Below are 23,309 nucleotides of genomic sequence, written 5' to 3' on the forward strand. Positions count from 1 at the left end.
CATATTGTACCTTTTAGTAGTTTAACTGAAGTTAGTTAACAGAAATATACAGTAGGAATAGATTTGTCGTAAGCTGTTTTTACATTTTTAATAATAATAATTTGCGAGTCTAAGTGGAGGGTAAACAATTCAAGCTGATGGTATTCATAACAAACAATAGCAAATTTGTAACAACACGACATTCACAGAAAACGACACATTTTCATACCTGGTGAACAAGAGCTTTATCATTTTATGATAATGCTAAAATGATTTTAATGTTTCAATGTGACAAACATATATTTTAAAACATAAAAACAGGCCAAACTGTACAAGATTGTCCATATCGAGATAACTAATTAACGACCGTTGTGTTATTTCTTTTCCAACATCACATATAAATATTTAACACTTGATATATGCTACATAGCTTACACTGCAGCTAAAGGAAGACGATGCTATGTATACTCATATTTGGTTTAAAACATCTAGATAATGCCCGATTCAAAGCATCAAAACATTGCTCACGAATAAATTAACTGTTTTAGACCAGGTCTCCTCTTTTGGCTGACTTAAAAACAACAAGAGTTCACGCTAGCAGATGTCTGGGTTAAGTGCATTGACCCTTTACGATGCGCAAACAATGCACAATACATCCGAGTTTCACTTGAAGGTTTGTTTTCGAAACTCTGACTCACTTCTGTAAATATTAAAGGGGAGCCATTACATGAGCAGTCAAAGGCATTTTACACAGTCTTCATTATAGTGGTCAAGCTTATGAAAATACATCTCCCCTCCCAAACAAACACACACTAAACAAAGCCATAGAGGAACTATGGGATTGCGGTACCGCAGGTTATTCAGAGCAGGCCCTGAAAATAAAACATTAATGAGAAACACAAGGAAGCACTTGCCAGAACGTACGATGCAATGCCAAAATCTTATCGTATCTTTAGTTACGTTATAACCATGTTTTCATGAAAAGGTACACTAGGTAAGAACATACCTGCGAAATCAACACGAACATACGCTCCATCATGCATTCGGTCGCTCTGTAACTATAACCATAACTCAATATATCTGCAAACCATTTTCATATGCATGCAAAACCGACGTTTCACTGAGATTTGGTGCTAATCGAAAAAGTCCTTTTGGCCCCGTCCACGAGATTAGTCAATGGGCTGATTTGTCTTTTGTTCCATTCAGAGTGTCAGCAAGTGAAACGTTTCTCCGTTTCCAAACAGACTCAAATATCATTTGTTTGTTAGCCTTGCCCTCGTTTGTTCATAATGTCTTGGCAGTATTGAGAGCGAGGGATTGGTTCAAAGTGTCTTTTGAGCTGAAATGTCTGTTTGGCCGACTGCAGAAAAGTGTGTGATGAACTAGAAGGCCTCAATCCGTGCTAACACTGGTAGTGGATGTGCTGGTGCTGGTGAATTTTGCCGTCCACGTGCGAGTGTGTGTGCGTGTGAATGTCTGAGTAGATCTTTGGGTAGACTTTAGGAGCTGATTGAGCCAGCAGGAGCTGCTGTTGCTGCTGTTGGGCCAGATACTCCTCGTAGGCGACTGAGGCGATGCAGTCTTTATCGGCCGGTCGGTCTCTGGGTGGCTGCCGGTGGCCATTGGGTAACGTTTGGGCTGAGATTATGGCTCCTGAGGAGCAGTGCTTTCTGGACTGGCAGAACCAGAGCAGGACAGTGCCGAGAATGAAGACTATTCCTGCGGGGATGCCGATGATGACAGGCCAGGGGAGGCTGGGGGGCAGAACTGATGGGATCGGGGAGAACGGTGGCTTTGGGTCTGGATGAAGAGAGAGGGAGAGAATGTGAAAATTGTTAAGACCAAAAAAACTTTCGAGTTATGGTTATCAGTTTCATATTTTTAATGAGGATGAGTGTCAGAAGACATGTTCAGACCTGAACAGGGTATATGAAGGAATCCTAAAGATTATTTCAATAACTTTTTAAGACTATTTAAAGCCCTTCTCAGATTATTTTACGACCTCATCGCCACTTCAAGTTCTAATCAGTATCAAGCCTTTAACTTAATAAACAGTTGTAGTTAAATAAATCAATACAGCTCAACCATGCAACAGAATTCAAATAAGCTCGGAAGAAACAAAGCTTGAACTAATAAATTATATGGTTGTTTTCAGCAACAGGCTTCAGCCACTGTTTAAACTCATCTTTCTCTAACCATGAGTACACAAACTTACATTTTTCCTATTTTTGGTCTGTTTTGCACTATGGTTTCACTACATGTGGAGCGATGTTTGACGCGAATTACAAGACATTACCCAGAAAGAGGAGCTTTGCTAAACGTGCCCCAGTTCGAACCAATCGCGTGGATCAAGCATGTCGTTGTCAATATTAGGAGGAAAATAAATATATTTATGCTTTTTGGAGTCAAACACTTTGGACAACGCTTGAACAAACTTAAATAATTTAATTAGGACTTTTTAATACCTTTTTAAGGGCTTTTTTATTATAATTATCAACTTTTAGACCTGCGGACACCCTGTTAAAAAAACTTCCATTAGAACTCAAACAGTCACAGTTTTATATTATGGCTGCACAATATATCAATTGAGCACCAATATCTCGATGTGTGCATCCACAATTGTCACATTGCAAGACATGCAATGTTTTTGTGTTGCAAAACACATGAGAGTGCAGAATTGAACCGTAATAGAGTGAAAGTTTCTCACCTGCATGAGTTTTTAGGGCCTGTGACTGTGTGAGCATTTGAAGAGTTTAAAGCACTTTAGTATTGCATAATAGAGCTATTTAAGTCTTTTACAATTTAATTTTGTAGTCGAGCTTCAGCTCAATATTCTGTATTGCAGTCAGTGTTAGTTAAAAAAAGGAACTGAAAAGATATTAACCAACTCCAAATGTTATACAAATTTGTTTATTCAGAAATTAAACACAAATTGTTTTATTTAATGTTATGGCTTTTCTGATGCTTTTTAATTTTTTGTTGTAACAGCTGCAAACAAGTCTGAAACTGTACTTTGCTGTTGCTAGCTACTAGATTTAGTGTCACTGGCAATACTTTTAGTTGACTTTAGCAAGACATTCCTCACATAGCCGCCTGTGGTACTTTTATAGGTGCTTGTTGTTCTATTTTCTCTTGCTGTGGCAACAATTCTGTGACAGATCTTATAAATTACCTGTTTTTTTTTTTTTACTTTGAAACTAAAATATTCTCATATTACCGACGTGCTGTTTTTCTTTCATATGAATTCATCTATTAATGCTTCTGAAGTGGCAGACGCCATCATCCCATTTGTCTGCTCTTTACTGTTTGTTTTATTGTGGGCATTCTGCATAGTTTGGTTGTGCAATTCTGACTGGGCATAACGAAAGTGTGCTCACTCAATTGGCTACTAAAACTGTCACAAACGAACGGCATGACTCATTTGCTACGGGCAGCGAAAATGAGATAAGACATATATATTTCATATCGCAGCCTCTTGTGATGTTTAGCTATTCACAATGTTTCAAATAGCAATTGCGATTCGATTAATCGCACAGCCCTATTATGTAGCCATATTCTTTATGATCACATTAACAAAACTGCCAAGGTCAACACTTATTCATTTCACTCTTTATTTAGCCTTGTAGGAGAGTGAACTGCATTGGTATGTGAAGGTTAGTCAAGCGTAACAATTGCATTATGGATAACAATCGTTTGCATTTTGGATAACAGGAATGTAGATTTTAAATAGAAAGTAAACATTTAACATAAGTTCACATAATGTGATTTATTTTTCTTCAGGAATTAAATAATGTAGAACAGTTTTTAATAATAAAAATAATAATAATAATAATAATAATAATAATAATAATAATAATAATATCTACAAACAATAAAATAATCTATTAATGGATGGCCAGTGTCAACAATGTGATACTGATATTAATATTGTTACAAATGCCCCCCCCCTTTTTAGGGTAAATTTAGTGATTTTAACAATTAATACTTTGTTGTCCCAGTCCTAACATGTCTGTTACATTTTTATTGCGAGCAAATTTATTATGTAAAAGTTTTTATTTCTTTGTTGTAGTTTTTTTTTAAATTATTGTACTTTTATTTTGCAAAGGTGCTAAATGGTTTACTAAAATGTAAAATAAATATTAGTAGTTTTTTTATTTAAATGAAAAATCCTTAAAAATAAAAAAGATTTCAGAATATGTTTTATATTATTACAATTTCTTGTTTGGTTCAATATGCTGCTTGGAATTTCTTTGTAGATTTCAAACTACTAGCATACTAGCAAAATATATATATATATGAGTGTTAATGTATAATACTGATTGTACATATATACATACATGTATACATAAAAAAAATCTCTCTCTCTCTCTCTCTCTCTCTCTCTCTCTCTCTCTCTCTCTCTCTATATATATATATATATATATATATATATATATATATATATATATATATATATATATATATATAATTTATATATATATATGTATGTATACATAAAAAATATATATATTTTTTTTTGTATATGTACGTGTGTGTGTGTGTGTGTGTGTGTGTGTGTGTGTTTGTGTCTATGTATAATTACTAAATATTTATAAAAATAAATATTTTACATATAAATTAAATATATAAATATGAAATAGACTAACAAAACTTTTATTTATTACTAAGTTGTATATTTCCACAAAAACTATTTCAGCACTGATGATGATAATGATAATTATTATTTTATAATGCTCACGAATAATACTTTTTTAAAGAGTAGTGTACAATAAAATCAATGGTGCAAATTCCCTAGACTAATATTCAGTCAAACTAGCTTAAAAGTGTGAAATGCATCTGAGAGAGGGCCACTGACCAGGCAGCACAGTGAGAAAGGCGCTGCGGAAGCTGTAGCCCATGGTATTTGCCCCCAGGCAGATGTACATGCCGGCGTCCTCCTCCTTGGCTCGAGTGATCAGCAGTTTGTTCAAATAAGAGCCGTCAGGTCGTGACCACACGTCACCCGTGGGCAACACAACGAAGTGATGGTCTCCCACCTCAATCGTAGAGTTGTACTTGCCCTCGCCGCCCGGTTCCACCCTCTTTAACCACTGGATGACCGGCTTGACATCACTGCGTACTTTGCACTGGAAGGACGTGGTGCCACCGTAGTCCACTGTAGTGTTCACTGGATGAGTGCCCGTCAGGATGGGCTTGGAATTTGTGCGCTCTATAATGAAATAAAGAAGATTTTATTTTCTAATCAGCATTTAACACAATTACGTGTTTATAATGCTCAGAGTTTTCTGTCCTGGAAATAGTTTTAGGGTATTTTTAGAAAGAAGAAAAAATGTCAGATATGACTGCAGCGAGAGTGAGATTAACGAAGTTTCCCCTGTTCGGATGTGGTTGTAAATTAAATAGATGCAGCCAGGATTTAATATGAAGCTGCTTATGAACTGGAGGAAATCTTTCTTTTATTGGATTTCTCTTGGATTTATGACTAAATGTTAAATGGTAGTTCACGCAAAAATGAAAATTCTGTTTTCATTTACTCAGCCTCCACTTGAGGCAAACATGTTCCGTTTCTTTTTTTTTCTGTTAAACACAAAATAAGATTGTCACGAGGAGGAGTGACTGACAGCATTGGAAGTGGAGCAAGTGTTTGTTTTCTGTTTATTTATTATAGGTGTTCAGACGTTTGCCAGTAGGCATGGGCCAGTATAAGTTCCTGATGGTATGATTACCTTGGATAAAGACATCACTGCTCTTTCTTTTTAAATGTCTTTGTAAAAAAAACAACAACTTTTTTCAATCACTAACTACTGCTGTCTTCGTCAGTTTCTAAAACACAGATTTCATTACAACACACAAAAATAAACACTTAAAAAAAACCTTTACGTATACCTTAGGAACGGTATAGCAGATTTTTTTTTGCTGTTTCCAAACAGTGGTAAACCTTAAAACCTGTTGTCATCCCATGCCTATTCGCCAGTTCCCTCTTCCCTTTATGAGTGGGTTTTAAATTTATTACAAAAATAGTTTGAAAAATGTTGATAGTATTGTTTCCTACAATGAATGTCAATAGCTAAGGTTTTCAACATTCTTTAACACTTCCCCTGCCAATGTTTTTTTTTTAAACTAAATTTGATTCTTTTAGAATATTTTCTGCTATGAATATATGTTACAGAGTATATACAGGAATCAGAGAGTGCAGTTCAATACCTTTTAAAACTTTAAGACTCTTTCCGTGCATTTTAATACCTTATATATCAGGAAACACTGGCGAGATTTTAATTTGAAAATTAAAACATTTTTCATATACTGAATTTGAAATTAAATTGCACTAAATTGTGTAAATGAGATTCTACAAATTCATATGAATTAACCACTGAATCAAAAAGTTACAAATTGCTGTGAGATCTTGTTGGTATATCATATTCCCCTTTGCCAAACGTTACCCCTAGCCCTCACAGTAAACAATCTGCATTTCACATATGTCATCCCCATTTTCCTCATGGGGACCAACATTGACTGGTATTGCTACATTTGAATATACAAGGACATATGCGTATATTTAAGAGGAGTTACAGTAAATTGTGTGTCTGTTTAGGTGTCTCTCACACACTGACTTTTGTTTTATGTGATTTAAGATAATTGAAACATGAGCAATTAGATTCAGAGTCTTTGTATTTTGTATCCGGGACTGTAACTCATTCAGGACCTTTCACTTATCGTAATACACATAAAACACAGACGGCCTAAAAACTTGTCAATGATGGAGAAGCATTGTCTGATGAGATGTCAATAAAGTAGAAACAATTAAATTCTTATTTTGTGTTTAACAGAAATAAGAGTTAAGAACCACATTTTTTGGTGTATTATCTCTTCAGTCTGTACTAAATCAAACTATCCACTCAAAGGTTACATGACCTCGACAACTAATAACTCTTCTTTAAAGCGCTTGGAGTCCAGTTTGGATTTTAGTTTTCAGTTGTTTAGTATTTGTGAGGCCAGATTATGGACCAATATTTGAACTATTTTATGTTGCTTTTTACTGGGTTATACGTTCCACCCCCCCACCCCAACATCTGTTGACAATCTAGTTCATAGATAACAAACAATAGCAATATTTTAACTTCAGTAGAGTTAAGAAAGCAATACTTTAGTGGAACCTTGTTCTGGCATATTCTGAAAGACAATATTTGTGCTTTTACAGACTGAATAAATATTGAAGAATTACTCTATATTTATACCTATAGCTAATACATCTAGTACATTCAGAGAACTTAGAATTTAAAGCACTTGTCAAATCAAAGTTACAATGTTTATTTTGCTAGCTCACATTGTTATTCTTAATGTGAACTATGGAAAAAATCTGTTTGATAATCTTCAATCAACCGACAATTAGCTTCAGCATTTGGAGTGGTGGTCTTTATGTTGACGCCGGTTTAACAGCTTCAGCCACAGTATTCTTAACCACACCCATCTTACCATTAGTTTGCTCTGAGGAAAAGATTCACAAAAGGAAACCCCGCCCCCCATTATAGTTTGTTCAGATGGATGTACAGTACATCAACATACTGAAATAAGTCTCAACAACTTCTAGTTCATGCTGACTTCCATAGCTGTGTATCTATGCACAGTATCCCTTAGTTCATTGATTAGTAATCGACTGACATCTCTTTTGGTGCTTTAGTGCATTAGTGCTGCGAATAAAATGCTAATGTTGTTTGTTAGCGATGAGTGACTGAGTCAATTCTTCCAAACACAAATCTTTGTCAGCCTGCCATACAGCTGTTAAACCTCTTTTAACAGCATCCAGCTAATGAGCAATACTCTTAAACTGTTGCTGCATGTTCAATCTACGCTATATCAGTGATTCATCAAGAATTGCACTGCATTCCAGCAGAACATGAAAGAGCCGATGTGTGTGACTCACGGATGACTTCCACTTTATAGGTAGCGTTGATCTCTCCTGCGCGGTTGGACACATGACATGTGTATTTGCCGCTGTGTTCGGGCGTCAGGTTCTTCAGGCTGAGAGTCCACTTCTTCTTCCGTCCCTCGCCCACTTCTTCGGGTGTAAGAGGCCTGCTGTCCTTCAGCCAGACGATGTCCGGTCTGGGGTTTCCGCTGGCTGTGCACTTGAGCCTCACGGAGCTGCCCACTGGGCGGGCAATCACACGCTTTCTCATTTTGGCTGGCTGTGTGAAGCGAGGCCGCACTACAAAGTAAGAGGGAAAAAAAGGTGAGAATGTTTAGACGGCAACTTGAAACCTGAATGGAACAGGTTTCTATCAGATTTCTCAGGTTTACCGCCTGCTTTAGTGAGATGTCTAGTTGTTAAATCTTCTATGCTTGTCAAAAGCATGTCTGTTCATATTTCACTCTAAACTGAAAAAGGATTTCTAATAAAATCCTTTTTGTTTTATACACTTCTCAGTATAAATAAGCACACCTCCTCTTGAAAATATATATTGAAATTTAAAGGTTTAAGATACCCTGGACTCCTTTTTTTGAGGTTTTAACAGATTTGTATGTGTTGAGCATCAGTTAAGACAATGTAAGCACCTGTCAGCTTAAATTGTGGGAAAACTGGATATTTTTTCTATTTATTTTTATTTTTTTTGTCAGCTAATTTAATTTCCCGGGTTTAATTTTGGTGGCGAGATCAAAATCGGCAATGTAGCGCAAATCTGCTAGTGGAATGATGATGTGTCGGTTTCTCATTATTATTAATAGCTGAATTTTCTTATCCCATGAGAAGAGCCTGCTTCTCATGAGAGCACATGCTTTCTGAAGGCAATGGAGACCTACCAAGCTGTGAGACCCAATGACTGGGTCATCATACGGCACGCAGTATTTAGCCATTCATGAAAGGTCATATGTGTTTGTTTCCATGATCCACGGGGTGTGTTGCGTGTTTTTCCCTGTGATCCTGTCAGGGCCCATGCAGCAAAGCTGTTTGTGTTCAGCAAGCATTTTCTGTCAGGAAAGCTGTATAAGAATTAGAGAACGGCAGACTTTGTCTTTTATCAATTTAATTATTCAGACACATCGCCTATATCCGTGCTGCTGTTCGCCTATGTTTAAAATCCTCCATATTACCAGCAGGGCTAATGGTTGAAATAGACAGGGCAAGAGACCTGCTGCACTGCTATCCACTGTGTCTGTATTCCGACCCGGGGATTCAGGAGGAGTCCTCATTTATAGTGTTCAACACGAATAACACATCGTCACCTTGGAATTACAAGGTTCTATCTGCGTTCTGAATGACTTTGAGATATGGAGCTTCAAAGTTTTTGCATTACATATAGCAAACAGTAGTATGTGTGTGACTTTTTCTTTTTTAAATAAGAAGTCTTAAAATGTAAACAGCTTATATAAAACATCACACAATGTAAAGAAGTTGTCATTTAATAAGAATGTCAATAACTCAAAATGTCAGAACCTTATAATTGAGGTGACGACATGCAGCAGGACATTAAATTACTGTTTATTTCTTTGCATTTTAACTTTGTAAACTATAAAATCATGCGTCTCCTCACAGTTTGTGTCAGTTGTTCAACAGTTGTTGACTCCCCTCTTTCTCCCCTTCTCTGCCGGCCGGGCCTACTCTTCCCTCTGCTTGTAGCACTCCATGCCCATCATTTAGCATTTTTGTTTTTTTTCTTTAATTCTGAGATAGACTTCAACAAAACAAAAGAGGGGGGTTTCATGGTCCTTCAAACTAGTTATTGCAAAAAAAATTAAAATAAATAAAAGTTTTGTTTCTTTTTTTTTTTTTTTTTTTTCTATTTATGAAACTTTTATTCAATAGTTTTTTCCAACATATTAATTTGGATATAGTAATGTTTGGATTATTTTTGTTGGATTAGTTCCAGTTTTGGCTTTGATACTGACAAATCTAACGTATAAGCAAAAATATTTTACTGTAAAGCCTCCTATACAAAATATTGCTTTAAATGAGACATCTGTGGGGTCCACTCATACATGCATAGCACTGTATAAAGCTATCAATAATTATTAATATCTTTAATAGTAATCTTTATGAATTACAACTGTTCATGTAGTATTGTAGTATATGCTTCACTGAATGTCTTGTGCTTTGGTGAAAAAACTTATAGAAATACTAAAAACTATATTCATTTAGAATAAATGAACAAAAAAATAAAAATAAAATGCAAACCAATTTCACAATTTGCTTAGCATAAAAAAGATGTACAGTTTTGCATAAAGACATGGTTTTCAAAAATAATTGTCCTCAATGTTTTGTGTCTTCAAAATATTCTTGTTTATTAAATAGATTTTAAGGAAGCACTGATATAGGAATTTAAACCCTTCCTATTTGAAAGCTAATAATTCATAACTGAAGAGTTCAGATGCAAAAACCTCTAAGTGCTGTCTGAAATTTCCTTTAAAAATGAACATTTTTTTCAGCCTCCTTTTGTTTATGGTGAGATATTTCACTTTAAAGACCAGGAAAAGGACTTATTCTTTGCCATAAAAGTGATATTACTGAATCTACACACACAAACCTGAATAAAAATGCTAATTTTTGAGGACAATTTCAGACTTAGAGGTTTTGCATCTGAACTCCTCAACCCTTTATTTAATGACTGATAATAACTCTATCCAATAATTCTTTATATTCGATTACATTTAATTCTTAATATTTGGAGTCCAATAGCCAGTATACAGTATATTATGTTGATATTTTCCCAATGTTAGGTTGCAGCTGAAAGGGCGTCCGCTGCGTAAAACAAATGCTAGATAAGTTGACGGTTCATTCCACTGTGGTGACCCTGGATTAATAAAGAGACTAAGCTGAAAAGAAAATGAATGAATTAATGTATATGTTGACAAATATTTATTAATTTATTTTCCTTCAGTTTAGTCCCCTTATTCATCAGTGTTCGCCAAAGTGGAATTAACCACCAACTTATCCAGCATTTGTTTTCTCACAGCAAATGCCCTTTCAGCTGCAACCCAGTATTGGGAAACACCCATAGACTTTTACATTCACACAAATACACTACGGTCAAACAGTCCATTCACCTTTAGTGCATGTCTCTCAATTGTGAGGGAAATGGAAAAATCTGAGGAAACCCACGCGAACACAGGGAGAACATAAAAACTCCAACAGATCCAGCTGAGACTGGAACCAGCAGCCTTCTTTCTATGAGGGGACAGTGCTAACTGTGCCACCCATAAATATTTATATAAACTTTTAAATTAACTCTAATTTATATTTATATATATATATATATATATATATATATATATATATATATATATATATATATATATATATATATAAAATAGCCTAATAGTTGCATCTCGACTATATAGCAATTTCCATAGCCAACTCATTTAGTAATTTTTTTTTAATGCACATTTAAATACCATGCTTACTGCTTTTTACAATTAACTCCCTAAATAAAAAAAGAAGGCTGCTTCATCAACAGAATTTACACAACCCTGCTAAGATTACAAAGAAAATAAAGCATAAGAGAGTGGACATGCAGTTCTTGTGTGGGCAAATTTACTGAGCAAAGCACCACACCATGAATGCAATCAGACAAAGCAAACAGCAGCTCGTCTGTAGTTTGACTCTATAGCTCCCTGCTGACTGTTAGCGCTCGCAGCAGACTCTGAACAAACACAGTAAAGGCAAATACAACAGTGAACTAAGCATCTCCCACCAGCAGCCATCGCAACTACCACAACCCCACAGTACAAAAACAAGCAGGTCAGGCCCTCGTTGAACACCGCAGAGTTTAGCGATATCAAATCAGATGGCAGTCGTCTGAGGGAATGGAATGCTTCCCCCCTCACGCTTCACATAAATAGCCTGCTCTTTGGCTTGTCAAATGCAATTACCAAAGCAAACACTGGGCTCCAGAGGCAGGAGTTTGTGACTCCAGGGAGCATCGGGACACAGGAAATGGAATGGGGACTGTCCAATCCCAGACCACACGGCTACCTGTCAGTATCTGGGAAGATTCAGCCACATGTGAATGACGGATGGTACGTGCTGTCCAAACACATTGTGAGGTATTCAGTTGCCACATGTTTTTCCATAAGGATATACAGATCAAACCTGGATCACCTTCGCTCTTCTAGCAAACAGCATGTACAGTTGTCATGTTGTGAAAGACTGGAAGGCTCTTAAGTTAATTCTCACCCCAATCTACAAAACAGCACTGCAGTTATGCTACAGTGAAATGTTACTGTACCATTACTATGCAACAACAAATCAGCAAGTCCACCTACTCTACAACAAAATGGCAGGTGCTGCAACAGTATACTACACCAAATTTCAACATTAATAAGCTACAAAATATTTTTATGCTAAAAAAATAAACAAAAGTTTGCAGTATCAAGCAACATAATGCTCTTTAAATCTGACTAAAAATCTATGTAAGTGAATGAGAATAAAAGTCGACATTTAGGTTAAAATGCCCACCCTTTTGTGAAAAATAAAATAGATAAGCCACAAAAAAAGCAAGTATTGCTATGCTAAACCAAATGCTAATATGCTAATAAGGGTTTCTAAGACTCGTCACTGCCATCCCTGCTGAAAAAAAATCCAGCTTAAACCAGCCTAGGCTGGTTGGCTGGTATTAGCTGGTCAACCAGGCGGGTTTTAGAGGGGTTTTGGCCACTTCCAGGCTGGTTTCCAGCCATTTCCAGCCTGGTTTTAGCTGGTCAGGCTGGAAAATGACCAGCTAAATCCAGCTAAAACCAGCTTGACCAGCCTAGCCAGGCTGGGAGCCCAGCCAAAACCAGCTATGTCCAGCTTAAACCAGGCTGGTCAAGCTGGTTTTAGCTGGATTTAGCTGGTCATTTTCCAGCCTGACCAGCTAAAACCAGGCTGGAAATGGCTGGAAACCAGCCTGGAAGTGGCCAAAACGCCTCTAAAACCAGCCTGGTCGACCAGCTAAAGCCAGCCAACCAGCCTAGGCTGGTTTAAGCTGGATTTTTTAGCAGGGATGTTACTCCAATATGCTAAAATAAAACAGCAAACTTGATGCTACAATATTACAGCAAAACTACGTTACAACAAAACAATGTGTCACTGTGCTTCATCAGAATTTCACTGCTACACCATCACTGTTAATGTCCAATCGCAGTCCACACGACTACCTGTCAGTAGCCTATCTGGGAAGATTCAACCACATGTGGAAACACAGAAGCATATAAGTGCTGTCCAAACACTTTGTAAGGTATTCAATTGATAATGTTTTTCCATAAGGATATACAGATCAAACCTGGATTGACTTGGATTGTTATGCTACAACAAAACCGCATATGCTACACACATTGCTAGTCATTTATAATAAAACAGCAAGCTCGGCTATGCTAAATCACTAATACTCCGCTACAACAGAACCGCAAGCAAGGCTCAACAATAAAGACTGCCCGATGGCCTGGGGCCAGCGTGCGAGATGCTCGGGACAGTAGACAGGATCGTTACTGGCCCGGTTGGGCAAGTGCTGCCTTGTCACTAAAGTTTAATTTGCTTGCTACTATTTCTCTGTGAAGTCGTAAACACCATATTGTTTTTCGATTCCTCATATCTGATTGGATGTTGTGAGTATGTTCCGTAACCTGGTAACATCCAGTACAGCGAAGAGACAATAACATCAAATTATGAGACTAAAAAAGTGGTGTTTGTTATGTCTTGAAGCAGACATTTTCAATATGACCAAAAAAAAAAGTGATGTTTTGCAGTTTTTCCTCAGATTGGCAAGTCAGACACTTTTTGTTTGGCAATAAAATACATGCATATTTTCTATACTGCTCGTTTTGTTTACATAACACTTTGAATTTTGCTCATAATACATTTATTAAATTTTTTTAAATTAAATTTCTAGATTCAAGACATTATTGTTGACAAATAATTTAAATATGTACCTGTGAAATAATAATCACATAATCAGGCTAGTAGAAAAATTCCTTAGAGTTGAACCCTTGGCAAGTTTTGTTATGCAACAACAAAATGTCAATGCTTATATGCTACAAAAAGTGCCATTACACTACAACTAGGGATTTAATGATGAACTGTGAGGTGAAAGCCAGTTTAAATCAAATGTGATTATTCAAATCAACTAATATACAACAAAATATTATTACTGCTATGCTACAAAATACCAGCTTTAGACCCTTTTGAGGGATGTAAACAATAACAATGGTTCTAACCTATTTCCTGTATTACATTTGTAATTTCCATAGCTTTCACTAACTCATTTCGAGAGGAGCACGTGATATAATTGATTGCAGTTGATCTCTCAACTTTAATCATTTGTAAACCAATCGGATCATTATAAACTCCCTATAAATAGTCTATCTATCATTAATGCCTTCCCAGCAAGCATTTTTGTCTTAACAGATGTCTAATAGATGTCTCATAGACATCTGAACATCGTCGTCTTGGCTAAAACAAGGTCAGTGAAAATCTAATAGACGTCTAAAAATAGGCCAAAACTAGACTAGTCATCACAGAAATAAAATGTCTAATCTGTCTATCGGACGACTAGTCTAGTTTTGTGCTATTCTTAGATTTTAATATTAGATTTTTAATAAACAAGTTTAGCCTTGTTTTTAGCCAAACTGTGTACGTGTAGATGTCTATTAGACGTCTATTGAACACAAAATTGTTTGCTGGTGTAGAAATGGTGTAGTTTTTGCTATATAATCATTTATAAATCTTGGGTATTAAATTTAATTATCCATTATTTTTTTATTTTAATTTTAATTTGATTCATATGTATAATTCATTTGTTTATCATTTATTATATTAATCAATTATTGATTTGATTTTCTTTATTTTTTTTATATTGATTATTACTTGCTTTGCATTTAGTACTTTTTTCATTGTTTAGTCTTATGTTAATGGTGTTTCATGAAATGTTCCTCTACATTGATATGAGATATAAGAGTGTCTCTAATTCAATTATTATCTGGCGTGGAGACTGTGATCTAACACTTGGTTATTTTCATTTTTTGAAGAATCCCCCATCCACTCCATCTGCCCCTTTTTCTCCTTTTCCAGGGGAAGCTCTCGAGAACTACCTGATCTCATACCCCCTTACATGCTCATTGACCAGACGAGTTCAGGGTTCTCTCCTGGGACAGCACGCCAAACCTGCTATTATTATCAAGCAATATCTAACTGTGAACTCTTGAAATATCAGTATTACTATATAACTAAATATCACTCCAGCTACACCACGACAAAAGCACTGCAACTATGCTACAATACAAAGTCTGAGCTGCGGCACTACAAAAAAAAAAACAAAAAAACATCTCATGCATCTCATAAAAACTCTCACTTCATATTTCATTATTATAAATATTCTTCAAACAGGTTCATGACCATTTTACAAACTGCTGGGAATGAAAAAGAAAAGCCAAGCATGTTTACAATGTCTAGTCTTTCAAAGTTGAACTTTTCCATGTTTTTATTTAAAGTTGTAATGCAATGTAAAACTAAAAGTTGCAATTCATGAAAAGCAGCTTATGAAATATCTTGGCAGCTGCGGTGCATATTTTCAGTGACTTTCTGGGCAGCAATTATAAATACCAGGAATGAAGGAGATCAAAGGGGATCAGAGGACTCTAGCACCTTACCCAGTTTTCCAGTCAGGTCAGTGGAGTACTCGGTTTCACCAGCTGGTCTGGCACCTTCCCTCCCGGCGCTGGAGTCATCTGGAGAGACAAAGAGAAATGGAGAATTGAATATTTACTTATCAAAATACCAGACTCTGATCTATAAAATAAGGAACCACCACACATTTATTCAATCACTGTTAATCCTTCAGCACCTAAACCAAATAATTTTGGCCTTCAAATACAGACATTTGAGTTTCAGATTAAGGCCAGAAACAGTTTACTCAAGTACACGCAAGAGAACATAGCCATCGCATTGCAGGCGTTCGCTCTTGCATTACAGGGCTGGTAATAAACCTTAGCACTCAAGGGGGCGATAGAGTTTCCTTCAGATGTTTCTGTCATTAATCCGGCTGTGTTCTTATTCAAGTTAACGAGCTACAAACAAGCTGACTAGATGCTTTTCAAACTGTTGACATTTCAAAGCCCAGTGATAAGTCATGTACGCACCGACGTTGTGTAGAGCATGTTTTTACCACAGATGTAGTTTCATAGAGTTGTGGTCTAAATGTGTCATTTAGATTCATGATCTAATTTATTGACACATTTTACCCCTTATGGACCACAAAACATAAGTGTCAGTTTGGTGAAATTGATACTTATAACATTTTCACTGATTTATACTTTGTTACTGTAAAACCCAACAGTCAACTTTATCAAATGAAATGAGTAGTTAACTCAAAATGTACACATTATTACTTAATTAAATACCTCATTACTTCAACATAAATGGAGTACAGTAAGTTTACAGTACTCATAAAGATTAGTTTTTTAACCCAAATGGTTTTTAGCAATCTACATCCTCAAACAGATTGAGTTCCCTTAACTTACTGAGTTTTATAGTACTCAGTTGGATTGACTTGTCTTCATTTATTGGGTTTAACTGTGCTCAAATTGCTTCGTTTACTCAAATAGATTGAGTTCACAGTGCTCATTAGGATTAGTTTTTGAACTTAAATAGTTTGTTGCAATTGGTTTCCTTTAATGGTTTGAGTAACCTTTTTGGGTTTTACAGTGTAGGACACGACTACTTGACAATAGCCCCTTTCACACATACAGACCTTTGCGGAAAATTGCCGGTCCTTTTTGAAAATACCGGTAAATTCGTTCTGGCTATTTTCCGGAAAGAGAAGTTGTAACATTACCGGCAATTTGCCGGAATGCTGCGCTGTGTGAATGCAGAAGGAAGATTACCGTAATAAGCGCGTGCACGTCTAGAACGTGCTGACGTGAGACGTCTGCTTTAGCCAATCACAACAGTCAGGCGCATTTACGTCTGCGCGGTTTGAGAATAAAAGCCTTTGAATATTTTTCCAGACACATTTAGCTGCTAGAAGTTAGTCAGATCACGTTGATATGTTCTTCTTAATGCCAACTGTGTAAATAATCATCGATGAGATTCTTATGATAAGCCGTTGTTTGTTTATCTTCAAGCTTTGCGTGTGCCTGTGAAACAGCCTGTGAGCGCCTGTACACGCACATATTATGGACATCTCGACATGCGAAAGTGATCCTGCGAAAGTTGTTCACAATATTGATCATCCACAGAGTTTGTAATTTAGTAAAATGTTTACAAATACAAGCGCAGCCGTTTAAAGCTCATTTGTGGTGAATGATGTCAGAATTTACCGGTATTTTGGAATGGATGTGTGAATGCTCTTTTCCGGAAAATTTCCGTAACGTCCTCGCCTGTGTGAACAGCGCTTTTTTGAATATACCGGTAAAGTCGTTCCGGAATTTTTCCGGATATTTACCGGTATCACTGTGTGAAAGGGGCTAATGTAAAGTCTGAGGTAGGGATGCAGCGATTATAGATTTTGGTTGTACGATTATAGTCTATAGGAATATTCATGGTTATAACGATTATTATGCATTCGTTAATTTACATCAAAACACTATTAGTTTAGTATGTCACATGGCTACTCATATTTTAAAGTCTTATTTATTGCTGCTCTGCAACTAAGTAGTACAGCACAAAATAATAATCAAAAACACAATAGTTCATTTCTCTTTGGACTTGAAAGTGAAAGTGTACAAAAGACGCAACGTGAACAGCCCTTAGTTAAGTAACAGCCCAAGTAGTTTGAGGTATTAGCCGTGGCTAATGCTGCTCCAACTGTCAGTTTTGACAACAAACAGGAATAGTGAGGAGGAGGAGTCTGTTAGGTTGTAGTAACTCTTCTAAACCCCCTTTTCCCATCTTTCTGAATGAAACGCCTACTATATCCGAAACAAGCCACGCCGACTGTTTGCTCATTTAATATTCTGTTTCTCTAGGAACTGTTACGTTACGGAAAGAATATTGATCGCAGCTTCCGGATTATGGAGACTTTAAACTTACGCACAGTAGGCAAAACTTTTATTTGCAGCAGTTTTGTTCCGTGCAGAAACGGGGTGTTGAGAAGCCTCTACGATTTCACCATTTATTTACAATACAGTTGGTAAAGTTTTATATTTTCTGTCTTTTAGCATATATTATATGAGACATGCTTTGTTTACCAAATAAGTAGATCTAATTGGATTTGCTTTGTAAACATTAAAGTTAAAAAATTATTTTTATTAGTAATTAGATGGTATTTAGTTATGATACTCCTAAAATTATTCCACATAAATCTGCAGATTTTTTTTATTATCAGATTATCGATATTTCCAAAATGGAAGGCAAACATCTGAAGTCACGTGTTATGAAAACGATGGCTGGAAATCTGTGGCCCTTCTGCTCCAGTTACAGCCCCTGCTCATCCGTTCACCACATGACTGGCATTTTCAGGCCTGTCAGCTCTTTGAAGCTGTCGGCGGGGTGGTTTGATCTGAGAATGTACACAGTTTAACACTCCTGCAGGAGAGGTTCCAGTCCAGGCAAAGAAAAAAGCAGCTCATTGCTGGGCTAACAGCTTAATTACTATGGCTCTTACCCTTCAGCGAGCCCCAGAAGTACGGTCACTCTAAACATAACTCTTTTGTTTTGGGCTCGCTTTTATTGTGCGCACATTTTCGTTGGCACCTTAACAGGAGTTGCAGGATTACACATGGCTTGCTGTTTTAATATCATCCATAAATGTAGTCTGCATGTCAAGAAACTGCTCCAGAGCTTCATAACATATATGATGTTCTGTGAAGTGCAGGCATACTTCAAGACTTCACACCGTCCATAAAGGTGTCTGAGGAAAAAACCCAGGTTGATTCATGGAAAGTCAACAAATCTTGGAAGGATGAGGGTTGTCAGGTTTCTAAACCAAACAAACTCCTGTTTCCCTTTCATTAAAGAGAAGTGACACCGCAGTGTGCTGCATTTCACACGTCGACCATCGAGGCGTGTTCATAATTTCGAACAAGCTCAATATGACCAAGATGTTTGCATAACCCTTCAGTATGTTTGCTTTTATGTCTGCAGTGGAGACGGCAGTAGAACACAGGCCTGTTTCCATAGGAAATCTGAGCGTAGGGCCCTGCTCCATTGGGTTTTCACCAAGTTTGTGGCCTCCTCTGGTTGTAATGTTCACTGCTGAGGCTGGAGACCGGGTACCCTCTTTTGCTCTCTGGCAAGAGTTTCTGTGGATTTTGGCCCCTAGTTGCTCACTTAGCATGAAACGTCCAACTTGGCTATGCCATGTCTGTCAGGGGTAGAAAAACCCTCTGGTGTCCCAAGATTTATTGCTCTTCCATGTTCTGTTTATGACCTCCAGTGCTGTCAGAAAACAGTTGATTCGATGAAGTTGTTTTACAGTAAAAGCGAAGCAACCACCTCTGCTCAAAGCAAAACAAGGTTTCTGAACACAACATGCTAATTATCCTGTCATCCTCGGTGTCTTTAGTGAAGCCAGCTATGAAACCGGAGATGGTTTGGAGACAACCCTCATGAGTGAAACCTCCTCGACAGGGTAGACAATACGGGCTGCTAGCTGTTAGCCGTTACCTTGGCTTTGATTTACTGAATTCCAACACTGGCTTATGGAAACCATTACCAACTCTACTGCTACACAGCTCTATATTAACAGCCAGCTCTAAACTGTGAAAATTTATGGGCCGTGGTCACAGCAGAGACGTTACTACATTACTGACTACAGACTAACCCGAGAATGAATAACACCAAGAAGTTGACAGATTAACTGCCTGCCGAGCATATTTATGTTCAATCGTACCAGTGTATCTTTTGGCCGCTGCATATTTGGGGCTTCAAGGACTTCGCTTGTGGATGTTTCACAATACGAAAAACTGAGACCTGGCTCAAACGTTGCGGTTTTTATGTAAGTGAACCTTTCGAATTCCACCAACATGAGCTTTTTCATTTGAACGTTGTGAACGATGTTTCACATGGTCATGGATTACACTATGAAATCTAAATGTACATGTAGAAATGTCGTTTAATCTGTCAGAATAGTAAAGTTAGCTAGCTATCTAGCTAAAATAACCCAACATTTCATTTTTAAGCCAACTTTTTTAAACTATTATTTTCATTTATATATAGCTATTCTAAAATGTGGTAAATGGCATCTGGAAGGCCTCCAGAAGGTACAAAGGACTGCTGAGATCATTCTCTGATTTGCAACGTTGACCTGTTCCATAACGTCAACTTCTAACTCAGTCTGATCACCTACAGTCATTCCTGCTTTGGCACAATCCCTAACAATCCCGCGCCTGAATCCGTTCTTCAGCTGCAGATTTAGAGAGGCCTTCTTTCCCGGAGCTGAAGACTGACCCTGCATTAAGTGTTTCCGTTTCTCTTTTAAGGATTACCGGAGCAGAGCAGAAGGAAAAGCAAAGAGTCTGACTGAGACTTTGTGTATCCTCGGGGCCTTCATGAATACCAGCTGAATTCACAATACGAAAGGAAGACCTGGCTGATGTCCGACCTGGGCGATTTGCGGAATTACACATATACTGTAACAGGAGTATAAAAATCAAAAACATATCTGCCCTCTAAATCCACAAAACCTTCTAGTGTGCTATCAAATTATAAATTTGAAAACAGAGAAAAACTGTAACTGGGAGATTTGTAAGTAAAAAGAAATTAATATCTAAAATTATAGCTAAAATTACTACATATAATTGATAGAACTTCGCAAATAAATACATTTGAATAAAAATTAGCTTAGTTTTTGGAAATAGGATCGTTTTACAATAACCAGAATTAAACAGTTTTTAACATTTACTCAATCCATTTAGCCGATCTCCAAGTTTGGCTATTGCATTTGTTAGCTTAGCATCTCTCAAAAATTACGAAATAACTTTCATATATTTAAAGCTTAACATGTTTGTGGATATATAGTTTACAAAGACCAAACAGAAAATGAAAAGTTACTATTTTCTAGGTCGATGGCTAGGAACTGTACTCATTCTTGTGTAATAACCAAGAAACTTTGCTGCCATGCAATGGATGCAGCAGGCACGATGAAGGTATTGCATACGCAATGGTACAGCAACATAGTTCCTTGGTTTTTACAGTGGAATGAGAGTACAATTTCCAGCCATATTAACCTAGAAAAAAATATATACTTTTCTTTTTCCGTTGATCTTGTTAGATGATGCAACTACAAAAGAGTCAAGCTTTAAATAGAAAAGTTATTATTATTTAGATTTTAGAAAGGTCTAATCCAATGTTATTATTTATGCTTGGATAAACTACAAGTGTTCCTGCCAAACCTGGAGTTTCGCTGAATGGGTTAAAAATGATAACATGCAAACTCAGACCCCCCTAGTTTGTTTTTTGCGATTTTTGGATCGGAGAATCCAACGCAAAAATCAACAAAAAGTCAAAGTTTTTGCGATCCTGCGAAATTCTTTATTTAAATGCAAAATAGTCGCAAAAAATGTAAATCTTATAAATATCCAATTCCAAACCATATAATCGAATTACATTTATTTCAGTTTACAGTACAATGAATTGTTTACAAGACTTATAAACGTTGCATAAACGGTGTTGTATTGTCTTGCAGCCTGTGCAATAACTAATTTACATGTGAAGGCAATGCGGAGATGGAATTAGACATCCTGTGGCACGAATTGGGCGTTTCGTGCATTTGACGCACGCAAATGACACTGCAAAAGAAAGTGAGAGCAAACATATAACAAATGGAGCAATTGAACAGACAGAAAAGCAATAATTGGGTTTAGTTTAAGGATGACGGCCACTGGACATGACCGAATTGAAACACATTATTTGAGTTTTACATGTATGGCTGGTATTATGATGTGCGTCAAGTCGATAAATGATTTCGTTAAACTCTTTCCCTGCCATTGATGAGAGAAAACGCTTCTCTGCCATTGACGAGTTTTACAGCAATCCGTGTTTTATGCAATCGGTGTATTATGGTAGAGGAAGCCCAACGCATGTCCTGAGTGAGGTACATGATGTCAGATGCTCTAGGAGTGAAATCTGAGAGAGAGAAAGTAAGATTGTGGATAAATGTAAGAGTTATACAACCTTCCTTTGGCTTAATCTCTATCGTTTTAGGTCTGTTTTAGATCTAGTCTTGACAAGAGACCAAAATAAAAAAGCTTTATTTTTTGATTTATGTCATTGTCATTGTGCCAGATTGCACACCTAACACAGTAGACTAACTAATATGGTAAATAAGAATTATAAAGAATAATAAAGCACAATTGTCTGATTGTTCTGACATTACAACTCAATTGAATTAAAATCTTTAGCTTGAAATTACTTTCAAATACAAAGTATGAGTAAAACATGTTTTCTGTAGTGCAGAATAATACTTAAGTATATTAATAATCAGGGCTTCACCTTAACACCCGTCAACCCGCCAAATGCAGGTATATTTCGATTGTGGTGGGTTAGACAGCCACTCCCATTAGTTCTTTGTAAGCAGCAGCAGTTATTGTCGCTTTCGCTTTAACCATTCTTTGAACAGATTATCAATTGGTCTAACGTTAACCGAGAGCGCGGCATCATCCTTTCCTTATCGCGCACAGAATATTGTTTACCCGCTTTCTTTTGCTTGCTGTTATTTTAATATAGTTTAATAATCATCCTTTACAATAATATTGCTTTAATATGTTGTTGTATGCATAGTTAACTGGTGATTTGGGATCTTGAGCCAGAACAGACCACTGTGCATAGTTTTAAATGTGTGAGAATATATATTTTTAAATGTCAGCAGTTTAGTTAAATAAAAAGTGTATGTATACATCAGTATTTTGCTTGTTTTGACACATTATTTAAAATTTGTGGCAAGGAAATAATTAGTTTGGTGTGGCCAGAGAAACAAAAGGTAAATCCTTATTGTGTTAAGCCCTGAAAATTCCTGTGAAAGAAAACTAATTGCAATGCGACACTTTTTTTATGAAAGCATAACCCATTTGCTCATGCTCATTGAGTAAGCTTATAAACAAAAAAACAGTTAAATGAACGAGGAGGCACGTGAAAAAACACAAAATCTAAATGAAGTAATTTTAGCATGCCACAAAGTCAAATTTATGCATATAAAATATGTTTTCCCAACAACAAAACTTTGGCTAATGAAAATGGCTAGTGGCTAGTAATGGTGTAAAACTACTAGCCACAGTGGCTGGTGATCAAAAAAGTTAATGTCAAGCCCTGTTAATAATGCACAGTTTTGTTTTTTTTACATCTACTTTAACTACACAACTTTATAATTGTCAAAAGTATTTGCTTTTACACTTTAGGGCATTATTCATCATACTGTGGATTTAAA

General features: G+C 36.6%; 1 protein-coding gene and 1 long non-coding RNA gene across 2 annotated transcripts in view; one reads left to right on the top strand and one right to left on the bottom strand.

Annotated features, from left to right (window-relative positions):
* Positions 1-205: 205 nt before the first annotated feature.
* The window catches only part of fgfrl1a (fibroblast growth factor receptor like 1a), a 119,167-nt gene continuing 96,063 nt past the window's right edge, over positions 206-23,309 (bottom strand). The window contains 4 exon segments of the mRNA NM_200376.1: positions 206-1,779; positions 4,835-5,188; positions 7,901-8,185; positions 15,598-15,675. Coding sequence (NP_956670.1) covers positions 1,382-1,779; positions 4,835-5,188; positions 7,901-8,185; positions 15,598-15,675 — 1,115 coding nt within the window. The 3' untranslated portion in view covers positions 206-1,381.
* On the top strand, positions 19,748-21,338 carry LOC141377491 (uncharacterized). The gene is made up of 2 exons (XR_012389673.1): positions 19,748-19,883; positions 20,105-21,338. It is a non-coding gene; the product is annotated as an uncharacterized lncRNA (long non-coding RNA).

Source organism: Danio rerio, chromosome 14 (genome assembly GCF_049306965.1).
Source record: "Danio rerio strain Tuebingen ecotype United States chromosome 14, GRCz12tu, whole genome shotgun sequence".
Lineage (NCBI taxonomy): Eukaryota > Metazoa > Chordata > Actinopteri > Cypriniformes > Danionidae > Danio > Danio rerio.